The 17073-nt window shown below is 45.2% G+C and overlaps 1 protein-coding gene across 4 annotated transcripts in view; it reads left to right on the forward strand.

Annotated features, from left to right (window-relative positions):
* The window catches only part of GRIN2A (glutamate ionotropic receptor NMDA type subunit 2A), a 400022-nt gene that overhangs the window by 340872 nt on the left and 42077 nt on the right, over positions 1 to 17073 (forward strand). For all 4 annotated transcript variants that reach the window (XR_002342428.1, XR_002342429.1, XM_021086652.1 and 1 more), the window contains one exon: positions 14728 to 14915. Coding sequence is in view for 2 of the 4 variants with exons in the window: in XM_021086652.1 (XP_020942311.1) it covers positions 14728 to 14915 (188 nt within the window). In the remaining 2 variants the exon portion in view is untranslated. The remainder of the gene's footprint in view (positions 1 to 14727; positions 14916 to 17073) is intronic.

Genomic DNA, 17073 nt, shown 5'->3' on the forward strand with positions numbered 1-17073 from the left:
AGATATTTTAAGGTGGCAAATTTTGCTTTGTTACAATATGTATATGTGTGTGTGGGTATGTGTGTGTGTGTGTATATATATAATATTATGTATAATATACATGTATGATAGAATACATATTTATCAATTGGTAGTCTGACAGTTGATAAGATCACAGCATCCTCCTTTCCATCCTCAAAAGAAACTGGTCCAGGGATATTAAAATTGCCAAGGCAAGAGTTCCCATCATGGCTCAGTGGTTAACAAATCTGACTAGCATCCATGAAGATGCAGGTTCCATCCCTGGCCTTGCCCAGTGGGCTAAGGGTCCGGTGTTGCTGTGAGCTGTGGTGTAGGTCACAGACGCGGCCTGGATCCTGCGTTGCTGTGGCTGTGGCATAGGCTGGCAGCTAGAGCTCCAAATGGACCCCTAGCCTGGGAAAGGAATCTCTATGCTGTAGGTGTGGCCCTAAAAAGCAAAAAAAATAAATAAATAAATAAAATTGCCAAGGCAAAGGTGGACCAGGAGGGCATAAGTTATCCTCATTGCCATGCAGAGCAAGTTCTTTCAAGGATGCCATGCAGAGCAAGTTTTATTAGCTATATTTTATCAGTCAAGCAGAATCCTACTCAGAGGGTTCATTTCCAGCTGCTGAGTTCGAAAGCAGACGTAGACCTCAGGGTTCGGTGAGCTGTTCTCTTAAATGGAAGAGCATCATCTCCAGAGAAAATCGGATCGACAATGACCTGGTTTCTGAGATCCACCCCCACACTGCAAATAAAGCTCAAAAATAATTGCTACCACATCAGAGAGTTAGAAATTTTACCCTTAGTAAAAACTCAAGAAAGCAGAGACCTTTTTTTTTTGTGCTTGAAATTATTTCTTGTTAAACTCCATTAAAACTATATTAATGGATTTTAGGCCACCCATAAAGTATTAAAAATAGAAAAGAAAATGGGGGAAAAGTTGAATAAAATGGGATCCCAATTTTGTAAACTCAGAGATGGAAAGAGAAGGAAAGAGAGAGGAAGAAAGGAGACTGAAATGAAATACTTCAGAGTTATCGGAGGAACTGCTAGGTGATTAGGACTGTGAGCTGCTTTCTAGCCTTTTGTACTTGGCACATTTTCTGCAACAAAAGGATTGCTTATAATAATAGGAAGAGTTTCTTCCAAACATAATTCTTTAGTTCTTCCTACATTTCCTCAGATATTTGTCCACATGTTATATAGTTTACCCACATTAAAGCAACGTCTGTGCAAATCTGTTTTACCTTTCTCAGTTAAATCTATACGGTTTTGTTGGACAATGATCACATTTAACGACTAGGTGATATTTCACTGAGCTAGAGGAAGATTAATTAATTTAACTTTTGTGGCTGTGCATTTTCATCCTACTTTGTCTGGCATTGGAGGGGCCCTCCAAGAGATCGCTCTTTCAGAAAGTTCGCTGATAGCGTTGTTGTACTGGTTCAAGAATGTCTTCTTCCATCAGCTCGCAGGCTTCTGTGCCTGCACAGCACTGTTTTTCTTCACTGTAAGGCATGCTTTTATCTGGTGGACAAGTCCCCCAACTATATGTAATGTCCTTTTTGTTTGAGCTTCTACATAATTCAGAGCTTAACTTATGATCCTCTGTTAGCAACTGCAGAGAGCTTATGGCCTGATTATCTGCTTTCTGACTTTTTCTCTAAGATCTTAACTGCTCTTCCATCTCTGAATTCAGTTCACTCAAATTGCTTTATCCAGATGTTAAACCTTTTTCTGCTACCGTTTGAATAATCTGCCTGAATTGTTTTTGGGGAACTAAGGGAGATATTTCTAACGAACAGATACCATTTACTGAGAGCTTACCTGCGTGCCAGGTTCTGTTCTGGGTGCTTGGCCGACCTTATCTTATTTAAACCTCCTCACAACCCTACTAGACAGCGATTATCACGATTTGCATTTACAGTCAAGGAAATAGGCACAGAGAGATTAAATAGCTCTTCTGGGTAACACTTGCTCCAGAACCCATGCTTTGAGTCACAGCTTAAAATACTAAATAATCAACCTGTTTCTAATTGTGTGATTATCCAAATCCAAGAACTAATTTCGTTCATACTTTAAAGTGTCTTTTTTTTCCTTTGAAGCTCTTTTTTTTTTTTTTTTTTTTTTTTTTTTGGCCACACCCATGACATGCCAAAAGTTCCTGGGCCTGGGGCCACTGAAGTGACAACGCCAAATCCTTAACCAGCCTCTAGACTACCAGGGAACTCCTGAAAGTCTTAATACCGCCTTTCAAGTGAAATAATGCCTTCCAACAAAATGGAGAAAAGAGATGAACTTACATGGAAAAACAAATGAACAAACAAAGGGTGCATTGCTTATATTGGGAAATTCTTCCTGGGGAGATTGAAGAAGCAGGAGCTTCCTGTCAAGCTCTGTCTCCTGGGAGACCACCTCTGCTCATGGATTGCAGCTCACAAGGGAAATTGATGCTCCTGCCCATCAGCAGCTGAGATTTGGAAAATCTCAGTAGTGTACTTCCTCTCTTTCCACTGTGAAAATTGTAAACAAGCTCCCATTGACCCAGGTTCTAAAACGGTCTCAATGTTAAAGCATCAGCCCCATGTGGTATGTTCTCTTGCTCTGGCAGCAGCAGTGGGGAGGAGTACGTTTTCCTGGTGCCAGGATAGCTCAGGCCATGCAAGGCTTTAGCACAAGCTTGGAGTTGCTGTCACACCCCGTGGTGAGTGCCTGGGCCTAAAGAGCAGCTTCTGCCCTGGCAAGTCCAGCTTCCTTCCATCAAGAGAAAGGCAGGTGGAGGAGCAGTGGGAACTTGGGTACCACACCTTTGTTCCCCCACTGTCATAGTTCCCTAGGGCTGTCAGAACACAAACTTGAGGGTTTAAAAACAAGAGAAATGTATTCTCTCCCATTCTGGAGTTTAGAAGTCTGAAAGCAAGGTGTCTGCAGGGTCAGCTCTAGGGATTGAACTGTCCTTGCCTCTTCCCACTTCTGGGGTCTCTTAGCTTGTGATAGTGCCCTTCACATCCCTGCCTCTGTCTCCAAGTGACTTTGTTCCCTGTGTGTCTCCTCTTTTTATAAGGGATTCTTCTTCCTTTCAGTCATCAGATTTAGGGCCCACCTCAATCCAGGATGATTTCATCTTGAGATGTCTAATTACATCTGCAAAGACCCAATTTCCCACTAAGATGACATTTTTTTTGCTTTTTTGAAACTAAAGTATAGCTGATTAACAATGTTGTGCCAATTTCTGCTGTGCGGCAAAGTGACCCAGTCATTCATATATCTGTGTAAGTATAAATACATACATTCCCTTTCTTATATTATCTTCTATCGTGTTCTATCCCAAGAGACTGGATAGAGTTCCCTGTGCTGTACAGTAGGACCTCATTGCTCATCCATTCTACCTCATTGCTTATCCATTCTAAATGTAATATTTTGCCATCTAACCCCGAACACTCCCTCCTTCTTGACAACCACAAGTCTGTTCTCTATGTCTACAAGTCTTTTTGTTTTTGGTAGTTAGGTTCGTTTGTGCCATATTTTAGATTCTACATATAAGTGATATCATGTGGTATTTGTCTTTCTCTTTTTGATTTACTTCACTTCGTATGATAATCTCTAGTTGTATCCATGTTGCTGAAATGGCATTATTTCGTTCTTTTTATGGCTGAATAGTATTCCATTGTAGGTATGCACCATGTACGATGACATTCTGAGGTTCCAGGTGGATGTGAATTTGGTGGGGGGAGGGCGCTATTCAACTCACCACACTCACGGAGGCACCAGTGTGGTGTTCCCAACGCCGTCTTCTGACAGGTATCCAATATGAGCATCACCACAGAGGGCTCTCCTCCAGGGTCTGGGGCCTCACCACCTGGCGCTGCAGGCGTATATGCTTCAGGGAGTAACTCGTCCTCCACGGTGATGCTCAGCACACACGGATGCCGATCGGAGTCTTGTGCGGGAACCCCCACCAGTGGGCGATGCCATTATTACGCTGGCTACTTTCCTGTGCCTTCTCCACCCCCACCACCTAATTTCGGTTGTTTGGTTGTCCTCACTGTGTGCCAGGTGCTGTTAGAAGCACTGTACCTGTAATTCTTCCTTCAGTCTTCACAACTACCCCATGAGGTTGGCAAGTCCGGCATCTCCACCGGGTACACAGAGAAAATGTTGTCAGGGAGGAAGGAAACATCCTCTGCTCCTCTAGGGTCTTCTGGCTGCGCAAAGAACTCAATTGATATGAGACAGATGAACTGGAGAAAATCAAACAAAAGTTTAATAGCATGTATACGTGGGAGAGACCCCGGAGAACCGAGTCACTGACCACAATCGCCCAACTCCTCACCTTAAATACCATCTTCAGCGAAAGACCACAGAGGATGCTGTGGGGAGGGGTTTGGGACATCAAAGGGGAGAAAGACATTGACATGGAGACAGAAAGGCAACTGTTTGGTAAACAGATGTCTGCTGAGATGTGCAGAGACAGAGGGGCACAGGGTAGACTCTCATCTCAGGCCTGCCGAGACCCCACCTCCGCCCCAGCACACGTAGCGCCTATTCTTTGCAGACGTCTCTGGTGGTAGCTCTATTCTGGGAACAGGCCCTTCATCTGAATTCTTTAGGCAGCTAAGGAGGAGGTAAAAAGAAAGCTTCCCGAGTCTTCTGTTTCTTAAAAATAATCATCCTAAATTAGTCCTCATGCCAAAGAGACAATTTGGGAAGGCAAATTTTGCTCCTCTGCACTGTCGTGCAGAGGTTAAGTCCCTGCCACTTGCCAAGCAAGTGCTGGTGCGCTTCAGAGCCGGGAATGGAACTGGCTTTAGCATCTGTGCCTTTAACCACTATGCCGTATCGCTTCTCATTACAAATATATATTCTCGTCGTCAGAAATGCAAATAAATAAGCATCCATTTGACCATGCTCCAATTCCAGATCACCCCCACCCCCACACAGGAAGTATTGTTATCTATTCGATACATGTGCCATTTCTCCTAGAGCTTCGTTAGGTGCATTTGTGTATATTTATATGTTCACGCATAATTATGAAATTTTATTCTGTGGGATGCTATCAAATGCTATGCCTTAAGGCACAGTTTGGTTTTCAATTAATAATGTGTTTTGAAGAGCCTTCCATGTCTGTAGGTGCCTTTTTCCTTCATTCTCTTTGACAGCTGGGTAGAATTGAATGATTTGCATACATCACATTTTATTAAACTATTTCCCTCTGGGGGGCTCTTATTAATATGGCCACATTAAAAATCCATAATGAGGAGTTCCCACTGTGGCACAACGAGATCAGCAGTGTCTGGGAACCCTGGGATGCAGGTTCAATCCCCGGCCCAGCACAGTGGGGCATGGCTCTAGCATTGCTGCAGCTGTGGCTTAGGTCGCAACTACACTTTGGATCTGATCCCTGGCCTGGGAACTCCATATGCTGTGGGGTGGCCAAAAAAAAAAAAAAATCCATGAGTTCTCTGCATTTTTGCAAGTAATTCTCTAGAAGTGATCTCAAGAAGTAGAATTTCTGGGTCAGGGTATTTATACCTTCTAGAAAAGTTGAGTCTCATTCAGCTGATTGGTTTACTTATTTATTTTCGGAATGACCCCATAGTGCAGAGCATCAGATTTGGATTGAGAAATACCTTGCTTCATATTCTGGCTCCGATAATTACCAACTGTGTGACCTTTGGCAAATTAAATAACCTATCTGAGCCTGTTCCCCACATCTTTCAAATCCTGTCTCCCGGAATTCCTTTGAGAATTAAATGAATTGACTTACGGAAAATTCCTGGCACTGTATCAGACACATAATAGGGTTTCATTAAATATTCTTTTCCCATCGTGTCTTTACTTTCGTATCTTTCCTGGCCTTTGGGAGTCCCTGTCTTTCAGTCCTGGTGTGTGACAGGTTCTACAGCATCATTGTCACTACCGGGAGTGTGATGTGATGCTTAAAACTAAGCCTCCTAGATTTGAACTCCCTCTCTGATAACATTCAGCTGTGGGACCTTAGACAAGTTAATTAACCTCCTAGACCTCTGGGGTTTTGCTTATAAAATGATGCTAATTATGATTCCTTCACTTGAGAAACATAACTTAGGAACTAGCGCTTAGGAACCATTGTAGGGATGTGAGATACTCAGGCTAAGAGTGCAGTGTCTGGCACATAGTAAACATTCAGGAAAAGTCTGAATGAAGAAGACATCCTTTATAATGAGTGTTTTTAATAATATGCTCTGCACCATAGAAACTTTGTAATGGAATTGTTAGCTCAGATCCCAACCTTTGAACAGTATCTACTAAAACACTCTAGAAAAGGTTTACATGTCAGAAGGAATCCCTACCTTTCCTGTGTCAGATTATGAGTGGTAGCATAAAGACTAGCATTTGCACAGCGCTTTATCATTCATTAAGCCAATTTACAGCTGTTCCTTCCTTGAACCAGAGTATAAGCACATGGGAGAGACTGTTTGCCTTCTGGCCAGATGGGGAAATCACAGCTTAGCTATGTGCACAGACTTGCCTAACACCTCACACCAGTGCTCCTCTGACCCCACATCCCACCCAAGGGCTTACACTCAGATCTGGGGAGCCTTGCAGTGGTGCTCTGAAGGTGTGTTGCTTTGGCAGGTGGTAGACGGGGCTGGAGGCACTGATGCTGTGGAACGCCTGGGGCAGAGGCCTCTGGGCTCGCATCACGTGATCTATCAACAGCTTGGACAAGGTCTGTTAGGGTCCAAAGTTACATTCAACCATAACAAAGAGGGAAGTTGTTGGATCACTTTAACCCATTCCTGATTTTGAGGTTGTCAGTAGGCAAACTCTCTGCCCCTCATCTCTGGTTGTGCTTGTTTTCCTTCCCTCCTCCCTCCCTCCCTCCCTCCCTTCCTCCCTTCTTCCCTCCCTCCCTCTCTCCCTTCATCCCTCCCTCTCTCCCTTCATCCCTCCCTCCATTCCTCCCTCCCTCCCTGTCTGTCCTCCCTGTGCCCTTCACTCTCCCTCTCCTTCCCTCTTGTCTCTTAGTTTCTCCCTGTAAGTCCATCTCCCTCGTTTTAGTCTCTCCCTCTGTCTCACCAATTTCTCCTCTGTTTTTTTCCCTAACTCTCTCTTTCCTATTCTTTCCTTTCTCTCTTCCTCTCTCGGTGCCTGCTTCTGTCTGTATTTCTCCCTTCCTCATTTCCTCCCTCCTTCACCACCTCACGAAATTTCTCAGTTAAAAAAATAAATGATCACCATCCATCTTTTTTTACCCAATCCACAGTGAATATTACTGGAAGACTTAACACAAATTAAACTAACAACAGCAAAAAGCACACAGGGTGAAATTTGTTATTGACTACAAATCCATAGACAACGCGAATCTTCTTGGCCAGTTTTGGATCTCTGCATAATTTTGACCCAGGAGAATTGGACTTGGTGGCAATTATTCCCACTCAAAGAAACTCAAAATGGCAGACGTTATAAATTAGTAAAATTTGCTCTGATCCAAATGCTGATCGATGAATCAAATCCTTATAAAATTTCAACACAAAAGAATTGATCCCGGTGAAAATAGTTTCAAAAAAAATTGGAAACAACTCAGCTATGCTCTGGGAAACATTAATCTAGGAATTAAATTAGCTTAATGGAGTTTGCTCTGAAAAATGCTTCCTTAGTGAAAATACTTCAGTGTCAGTATAATTCTGACTTTAAAGTTTGTGATTCACAAACTCAGAGTAAAAATATGGTTCCAGCCTATGCTCCCAAGCCTGTATTAGACCATCCGGTGCTGATGGCAGGTGCCATCTCGTATGCAGTGAGAGTCTCTTGCCCAACCAGGCACTGTCAAAGGCTGTCCTGTCTCAGTGGGACCACTTCTTGGGCCCATGAAGGCCCCTCCCCCACTGATAGCCCCATGTCTGGGTGCTTGACCATCCCTTCTCTGCCCGGTGGCATGACCACTGCTCTGACAAGCTCCTGAATTTGCATCATGCTATGCAAGTTCCAAAACGCCTTCACTCCCCAGTTTTCATCCATCCAATTTCCAGCCTTGCGAAAGAGGTGTTACCCCCTCATCCTGCCAGTGAGAAAACCCAACCTCAGAAAGGTCCCTTGATTGGGTCTCATTCCTGGGGCTGGCAGAAGGGGACCTGAACCTCTACCCACTGCTCCATAGTTGTCCAAACATGCTGACTGGCCTAAATTGCTGGCTGATGTGCTTTTCTTCCTAGCAAGGCTTTGATGTGCCCTAAAAAAATACATTCAGTTATCATCAAAGAGATGCTTAATTCTCAGTAAGACTTTAGACTAGACCTCCAAAACATACACACACATAACACACACACACACGTTCTGGTTTCATTAATTCATCAGAACAAGTCAATGTCTAGTTAGAGACTTCTTGAATGTTAATGAATGAATAATTAACTTTAACTATATAATTAGCCTTTAAATGTGCTGAGACCCCCAGAGAGCATCTGAACACACACATAAGGAGATGACGAGCTAAAACCGGAAACTTTTGATTAGGAAATGTCAAGCCGCTTGGCAATACAAAGTCCTTTTCCCCAAAGGGGCTGTGCTGAGGCTAGGGGCCAGGGTCTTCCCTTTTGTAGGGGCAATAAGCTTGCTGGCAGACAGTCTTGGGGCCAAGAGTGAACATTTAGGCCATTCTGCCTATACAAGAGAGACCACCTATGTTAACAGGGTCAGATCTACACACTCGAGAAAGCTGCAGCAGCTCTTCAAAGCTGTCGGAAAATCCGGCAGGAAACCGCTAGGTTCAAGTAGTGTGGGGCACACGTGGCACTGCTCCTTACTTCGCTCCTTTGCAAATACGCAGAGAGGAGGGCTTATTTCCCCCTCTCATTCTGAATTACTGTCATTTTTAATCATTTGCTTTCCCTGAGGATTACGGATGACAGGGAGAGGGTGAGAGCACCCACCCAGCCCCGTGGCACAGCCAGCTCAGCACAGCAGGGCATTCATTCCGGGCTCTGGTTCAGTTCCAGCCCTCACACTGGGGAGGCTAGGTGGCCTTGCATTGATCACACATTTGGAGAAGCGCTCACTCCCCTGTGGGGAGCAGAGGCAGAGAGGTGGGCCAGGGACTCCGTCCCCATTCCTGGTTCTCAAGCAGCATCTCTGGGCCCGCCCAACCCATGTGAGGAGCACTTGGCCACGGACAGCCGTGCAGCTTGGCAGGTGCTGGGGATGCAGGGGTGTGGACAGTCCTCTTGAAACGCAGGAGAAGAAAACACCAAGCAGAGCAACATCTCCAGGTTCCTTCCCGTGAGCCCTCAAGCTCCCAGCTGACCCCTCGGAGTTCTGAATCCCCTTCCCTCCAGCGCCAGCCTCTAATCTCAGTGTTGTTCCAAGCCCAGCGCCGCCAATGCCCATACTGCAGCCAGATCTATCACCCTGTCTCCCGCAATCACGGCTCTAACCCCCCGCATGCTGCTGGTCTAAGTCGGGCTTTAGGTGGCCTTTGTCTCTTTCTGACCCTCTACCCTCAACCAGAAGCCACGGCCATCCACGTTGAAACATCTCCCAAAGGAGCTGGGTAGGATGTGTTGGGGGCAAGAGAAATTTTCTGTGGACAGAAAACCACCTCACTTGGCTCTTCATCTGTCGGGGAAGAGATGGTGAAATGGAACAATCCACCTAATCGTTTCAAATCTTTTCAAACTCCAACTGCTCTGGTCTCATCCTTGCCTCTCTTTTCATAACGCTGGCTTCATGTAGAGCCATAACCCCCAGGCTGGGTTGCATAAGTAGCAGACAGAGCTGCTTGTTTATTCCACAAGCCTTATGGGTCACGTGGTCATAGTGGTTACATCTGTGGCATTTGTCATCAGACTAGGTTAAGTCCAAATGCTGCTCTGACATTTACATAAGCAGAGTGGCCTCTCACTCATTTTACCTCTCAGGGCCTCCGTTTCCTCATACCATGGGGATGGCAAGAGGGCATCCATCTTTGCCCGGTTAGAAGAAATAAATGAGATAACGCCCAGAAAGTATTCAGGACTGGATTTGTCCCACAGAATGCGTAAGTTGTAAGCCCCTTTGCTGGGAAATTTGAACTCGATGGAATGCGCCTAGGTGTTCCGGGCATTTGCTGTGTGCCAGGCACTGCAAGTACACTCTACTTATACAATGTCGTGTCATGTCCCACAGCCCTCGAAGGGGCGACAGTGTCTGCTCTGCTTTGCCGAGAGAAGAACAAGGCTCAGCCATGCAGGTGCCTTGTTCAAAGTCTTTGACCACAAAGCCCACTCTTGAGAATGTTAGTGAGTTTCATATATATATATATATAAACAATGGAAACATTTTTCCTTTAGTTGGAAAGAGATCAAAAGCAGAGGTCTTCCAGATGGAGCGATCGAGGAGGGCCCAGGGCCCCGCGCTCTCAGCTCCCCTGCCCACCTGGAGCTGCACCATCCACCTCAGTAGCCGCCAGCCATGTGTGGGCATTTACACTAGAATCTAAACTAATGCAGATGCGAACTGTTTACATTTAGGAGTGATAGGTCATGAGGTCCTGCTGCACAGCACAGGGAACTATATCCAGTCACTTGTGATAGAACATGACAGCAGTTAATATGAGAAAAAGAATGTGTGTATATATGTGTGTGTGTGTGTGTGTGTGTGTGTGTGTGTGTGTATAACTTGGTCACTTTGCTGTACAGCAGAAATTGATAGAACATTGTAAATCAAGTATAATAATTTTTTAAGGTGTTCCCATTGTGGTGCAGTGGAAACGAATCTGATCGAACCTAGCGGGTTCGATCCCTAGTCTTGCTCAGTGGGTTAAGGATCCGGTGTTACCATGCGCTGTGGTGTAGGTTACAGACACGGCTTGGATCTTGCATGGCTGTGGCTGTGGCATAGGACAGCAGCTGCAGCTCTGATTTGACCCCTAGCCTGGGAACCTCCATGTGCTGCAGGTGCAGCCCTAAAAAGACAAATAATAATAATTTTTTTATAAAAAGGAAATGAAATAAAATTAAAAAAAAAACTCAGTTCCTCAGTCGCATGAACCACATTTTAAGTGCTCAGTAACCAGAGCACAGACATGAAGCATTTCCAGTTGTAGAAATTTCCACTAGACAGTGTTACCACAGAGGGTTTGTAGGTCCACATTTGGAAATAGCGCAGATAAGCTTCAGGCTGCCTTAGCCTCTCAGGACTTCATCTGCTATAGCTAAGAAAGGAAAATAATAATAATGAATCTCCCTACTGGGCATTGGTGAGGCCCCATGGGACAATGCAGATAAAAATACCATGCACATTTGTCCAGCACTGTGCGAACAATGGCCATGTCTATCAGGGGGGGCTGTGTAAGCCCAGCATGTTTCTAAACATGCAGGGAGCTGTGACCATTGCATTTAGACCCCAACTCTCTAGAATCATCAATGAAGGACAGAATCCGAGATCATGTGGCCCTGTGGTTTCCTTCATGTACCATCCTCACTTTCATTCAGTGTGGCCCTAAGACCACAGAAGGTCTCTCTGGCCAGACCCCTCTAAGAGCCTGGCCAGCGGCCCGCCCAGGTGTGCCAACCTGTCCCTGCTTTCTCAGAATTAACTATGTCTTTTGCAGTTGTCCTCCCTCTGACTTGATGGAGTCTTGCTTTTGCAAACTTTGTTTTCTGAGAAAACTTCCCTTTTTGGGGGAAGAACTCAGATACCCTCCACCTGCTCCTCCAGTGCTCCTGCCACCATGCACAAATCAGCCTTCAAAAACTCCTCATCCCTGGGAGTTCCTGTTGTGGCTTAGTGGGTTCTGAACCTGACTAGTATCCTTGAGGATGCAGGTTCAAACCCTGGCCTTGCTCAGTGGGTTAAGGATCCTTCATTGCTGTGATCTGTGGCATAGGTCACAGATGTGGCTCGGATCCCGCATTGCTGTGGCTGTGGCGTAGGCCAGTAGCTGCACCTCCGATTCGACCCCTAACCTGGGAATTTCCATATGTGTCAGGTACAGCCCTAAGAAGCAAAAACCAAAACAAAACAAAAACTCCCCATCCCATATTTCCACAGGCCTCAGTATTACTGATTGTCCAAAAGGCTGTTTCCTCTCAGCTTGTCAGCTCTGTTCACCATCACCAGACAAGGCCCAGTTGTTCCCCCTTTTCCACTTGGATGATCTGATCCTCTTTTAATACTCTCAGAGTATAAAACCAAGTCTCCAGCCCTACAGCTTTGAGACGAAAGCTTCAGAGGCATTCTCTTGGTGAGACAAGACTTATAGGCTTGCCCCATCTCTGACCATTACAGAAACAAAAAATTAAAATGAAGGACACAGCCATAAACCTTCCAAATAGTTTTGTTCCCACAGGGAGTCCTTTAGCAGCTGTCTCTGACAGGATGCCGCATTTCACATCCTCTCCATGCCACTTTTATTTTTCTTTGCTTCACTGTTTTATGTTTTCTTTTAAGGAAAGAAGGGCAGTCAAGTTGAAAAAGTGTCAGGAAGTTGAGTCGTCTCTGACTTAGTTTTCATGCTTACTTTAGATTGAGACATATCCCCTATAGTCAGGGGTGATCATTCCAGCCTTGTTAAAGAACTTTAAAAGTACAGGAGTTCCCATGGTGGCGCAGTAGTTAATGAATCCAACTAGGAACCATGAGGTTGTGGGTTCAGTCCCTGGCCTTGCTCAGTGGGTTGGGGATCTGGCGTTGCCGTGAGCTGTGGTGTAGGTTGCAAATTCGGCTCAGATCCCGCGTTGCTGTGGCTATGGTGTAGGCTGGTGGCTACAGCTCTGATTAGACCCCTAGCCTGGGAACCTCCATATGCCGTGGGAACAGCCCTAGGAAAAAAAAAAAAAAAAGACGAAGAACTTTAAAAATTCGAAACAGCACACGTGCCCACCAGGAGGGGTGTAGGTCATGAATTAGGCATAGCCATGCCTTTGAAGGCATTACTGAATGCTTGCCTTTTGCAGGGTGCTGACCGGGAGGGGCAAACAGGACTTCTGAGATGGGAATCTTCTCTGCCATGAGCTACGTGGTGATTTCAAGGATATACACATATGCAAAAATTTATCTAGCTCTTTATTGCATATGAGTTATACCTCAATAAAAATAAATGTACCAAAAAATTAAAAAGAGTGCTGTGTTTACTGACACAGAACTATATTCACTATGTGTGGGGTGAAATGAGAAAAGAAAGCCATGTGTGATATGGTTTGCATGGTATGGTTATATTTGGGAGTTGAAACAGGGTTAAGAAACTACATCCTATGGGCCAACCTTTTTTGTAAATAATGTTTTATTGGTTGAATTCATTCATTTATATATTATCAATGGCTACTTTCATGCTGTGCATTAGTTTCCTAGGGCTGTTGGAACAAAGCATCACAAACTGAGGAGTTTAAACAGTAGGAATTTTCGTCTCATACTTCTGGAAGCTGGAAGTCTGAGGTCAAGGTGTTGACAGAGCCATGCTTCCTCTGAAGACCCTTGGGAAGCCTTTCTGGGCCTCTCTCCTGACTTCCAGTAGTTCCCAGGCTCATGGCAGCACAGCTCCAAACTTCGCATGGCATTCTCCGTGTGTGTGTGTCTATGTTTAGATTTCCCCCTTTTATTATTAATTAATTTTTTGCTTTTTGGGGACACACCTGTGGCATATGGAGGTTCCCAGGCTAGGGATCGAATCAGAGCTACAGCTGCCAGCCTACACCACAGCCACAGCAATGCAGGATCCGAGCTGCATCTATGACCTACACCACAGCTCCTGGCAATGCCAGATCCTTAACCCACTGAGTGAAGCCAGGGATAGAACCTGTAGCCTCATGGTTACTAGTCAGATTTGTTTCTGCTGCACCACAATAGGAACTCCTGAATTTCCTCTTTTTATAAAGACATCAGTCATATTGGATTAGAAGCCCACTGTGCTCCAGTATGAGCTCGTCTTAACTAATTACATCCGCACTGGCCTTATCTCCAAATAAGGTCCTATTTAGAGGTACTCGTGGTTAGGACTTCAGCGTATGGGATTTGAGGAAACGCAATTCAGCCTTTAACGTACTCCAGCAGCAAAGTTGAGTAGTTGAAACAGAGCCTAAGCCTAAACTACTTATTATCTTGTCTTTACCGAAAAAGTTACCAACTCCTGTTTTACAAGATATGTGTGTGCGCATGTGCATGTGTGCATACAAAATTTGGAAGGTCGTTTGCAAATACGTTAAGAGGTTGCTTTTAAGTTATGAAATTATAGGCAATTTTCATTGTAATTGTATTCTTAATATATTCTATATTATGGGGGTTCTAAAAATTATTATGTAATAATTTTTGTAGTGCAAGTACAAAGCAGACTTGTTTCTTTTGGCAGGAAGAGGCAGCATTCCTATTCAGTCTCTCGCCCCTTCCTGCACGCAACCCCCACGTCCTCCTGTCCCTTGATGGTTTGTTTTGTTCTGATGCAAACCTTTCTAAATAGGCCACCGTGCTTCACTGTTGGGAGTGCTAAGGGCAAACACTTAGCAAACCAGCCAACTCGACTGTTTACTCACTTGGGCATAAAGATTCTTCATGTCTTTATTTAGCTGCCTCTTGTAACTCAGAGAGGAAAGGTTCTGGCTTTTATCTCCTCATTAAAAATAGATCCTTTTATGATGATGGGATGCAGCAGTCATGAGTCATCATCTCCCATGTGAAAGGAAGTGTGTGATGCTGGATCAGGCCTTAGGAGCAGGGCCCCGAGATGGCACCTCACCATCCCCCTGACTCTCTGGCTTCTTGTCATTGCAGGAAACTGGACGCTTTCATCTACGATGCTGCGGTCTTGAATTACAAGGCTGGGAGAGATGAAGGCTGCAAGCTGGTGACCATCGGGAGTGGGTACATCTTTGCCACCACTGGCTATGGAATTGCCCTCCAGAAGGGCTCCCCTTGGAAGAGGCAGATTGACCTGGCCCTGCTCCAGTTTGTGGGTGATGGTAAGACCTTGGTTGACCCCCTATTGCTGGGGTACTTGAGATCTTCTTTTTCTTAATTGGCTTTCCGGTGGATATGGTGTTTGCTCCCTGAAAGTATTTATCGAGTGCTTATCACATGATACCATGATTCTTTAGGTTGCTTATAACAGAAATCAATTACAGACAACTAAATAAATTAAAAGGAGTTTATTTTAGGGATGCAGAAGTTTCTATCTCAGTGAATTTAGGAAAGAGTTGAGCAAGTAGGTTCAGAGGAAAAAAACAGGAACCAGGGTAGTCCTGGGGCCTCGACAGTAGGAATTCATAGGTCCTCTCCCTAGAGCAGTGGTTCTCAATGTAGGGAGGGTGTTTTGCCCCCCCAGGGGATATTTGACCCTGTCCGGAGATACGTTTGAGTGTCACGACAAGGAGGCTGTTTGATAGTGGCCAGGGCGTAAAGGCCGGGGATGAAGGATGCTGCCAAACATCTCACAATGCTCAGAACAGCCCCCCCCCCACCCAGTCTTGGAACACAGAATTGCCTGACCCCAAACATTAGCAGTATCAGGGTTTAAAAAAAACCTCTACCCTGGAACAGTGACACTGCATAACTAGGCTATGAGAAATCCCATTTCTGTTTTCTAAATTCTAGATTTCAAATTCCAGAGGAAGGATTCCTGATGCATATGGGGCCAGGCACTCTCTCCTGGTCCTGACAGGAGTGACCAGAGGTGGGGTTATGTTATACAAATACTACAGCTCCTGTTATCCTGTGGAGGAATGCAGGGGGAGCAAGCTCTATAAAAAGAATAGTGAGCAGAAATCCTATGAGTCTCCACTACAATCCACTTCTTGACTGCCTATCATGCAAAAAAAGACTGTTTCCACCCTCACGGGGCCTGAGGAGATTGTGGTATTTATGGACCTGTTGAGCTAATTGGACTGACCGACTCCAGCAGCATTTCCTTCTGTCCTTTCTTTACTTGTTGGTGGTCTCACCACAGCCCATTGTGCCATGACGTGGTTTTTAGAATCTTGTCATGGCTCAGATGGCAGGCGAGTTACCCTTTGAATTTCCAATACTAGACAGGAAAAACAAAGCCAGTGGAGATAGCAGGTTAACCCTGGAAACTTGAGTCCATGCGAATAGGATCCAAAGGCTCGGGGCATAAGGCAGAAGCTGCCTTCAAGAACAGGGGTAGGCTGTATTTGGAGATGGTTCTAGAACATGCTGTGCCTGTCGAGAGCTAGAGGGAGAAGACAGTCTGGCCACCATGCTGGCCCAATACAGTTTTGAAATGGGCAGAGGTTAGTGCATGTAATTGGCATGAATTTGAACAAAGGGCACAATTCCTTGCACTCTCTACTCCCAGAATTGAACCCTAGATTCTTGCAGTGCCATCAGGAAGTCTAAATGTGTTTTATAGTTAACTCCCAGGTGAGAGCATCTGATTCTTTGAATTCCCTACAGGGCAGTTGTGACTTCCTCAGATCAAGAGCCATGCTCTCTGCTGTGTAATAGTGGTTTGTGGCTGTGTTGGTCCGCTATTGCTGTGTCATCTTAAAGGCATATGGCAATAAGCGTTAACGTTGCCCATGGGCACGTGAGTTGAGTGGAGAAGCTCTACCGTTGGGCATGGTGGGCATGGTGTCTCCTCTCCCCACTGCAAGCCCATGGATCGTCTCTGTTCCACCTGTGTTTATTCTGGGTCCCACTGGCTGAAGAGGCAGCAGCTACTTGGGAAAAGTTTTTTTCTTGGCTGTGTTGGAGGCACACATGCACATGGCAAGTTTCTGCTTTGCCGCCTTCACCTCTCCTAACACCCTACTAAGATCCAAAGCAAGTCCCACGGCCAAGCCCAAAGTATCCTCTGGAGGGGTACTCCACCTTGTGTGGGGAGAGCTTTGGAGTTAGGGACAGGGGTGTGGACACAGAGAGGGGTGAAGGGTGGAGACCAATTGTTCCGTCGACCACAGTGGGATAAACTACTCAGTAAACCAGAGTCTTGTTTCCAGCAGTAAACACTACAAAATCTGGAACATGACAGGTAACTAGTCAATGGAGGATTGAATGAATAAATGCACTCACAGATGAATGGTTGGTGTTGGGATGTATTTTATTTGACAGGAAACTTTTAAATACGATGGGTAGTTGTCAAATAAGTCAGTTCTAACTCTA

Source organism: Sus scrofa, chromosome 3 (genome assembly GCF_000003025.6).
Source record: "Sus scrofa isolate TJ Tabasco breed Duroc chromosome 3, Sscrofa11.1, whole genome shotgun sequence".
Classification (NCBI taxonomy): Eukaryota; Metazoa; Chordata; class Mammalia; order Artiodactyla; family Suidae; genus Sus; species Sus scrofa.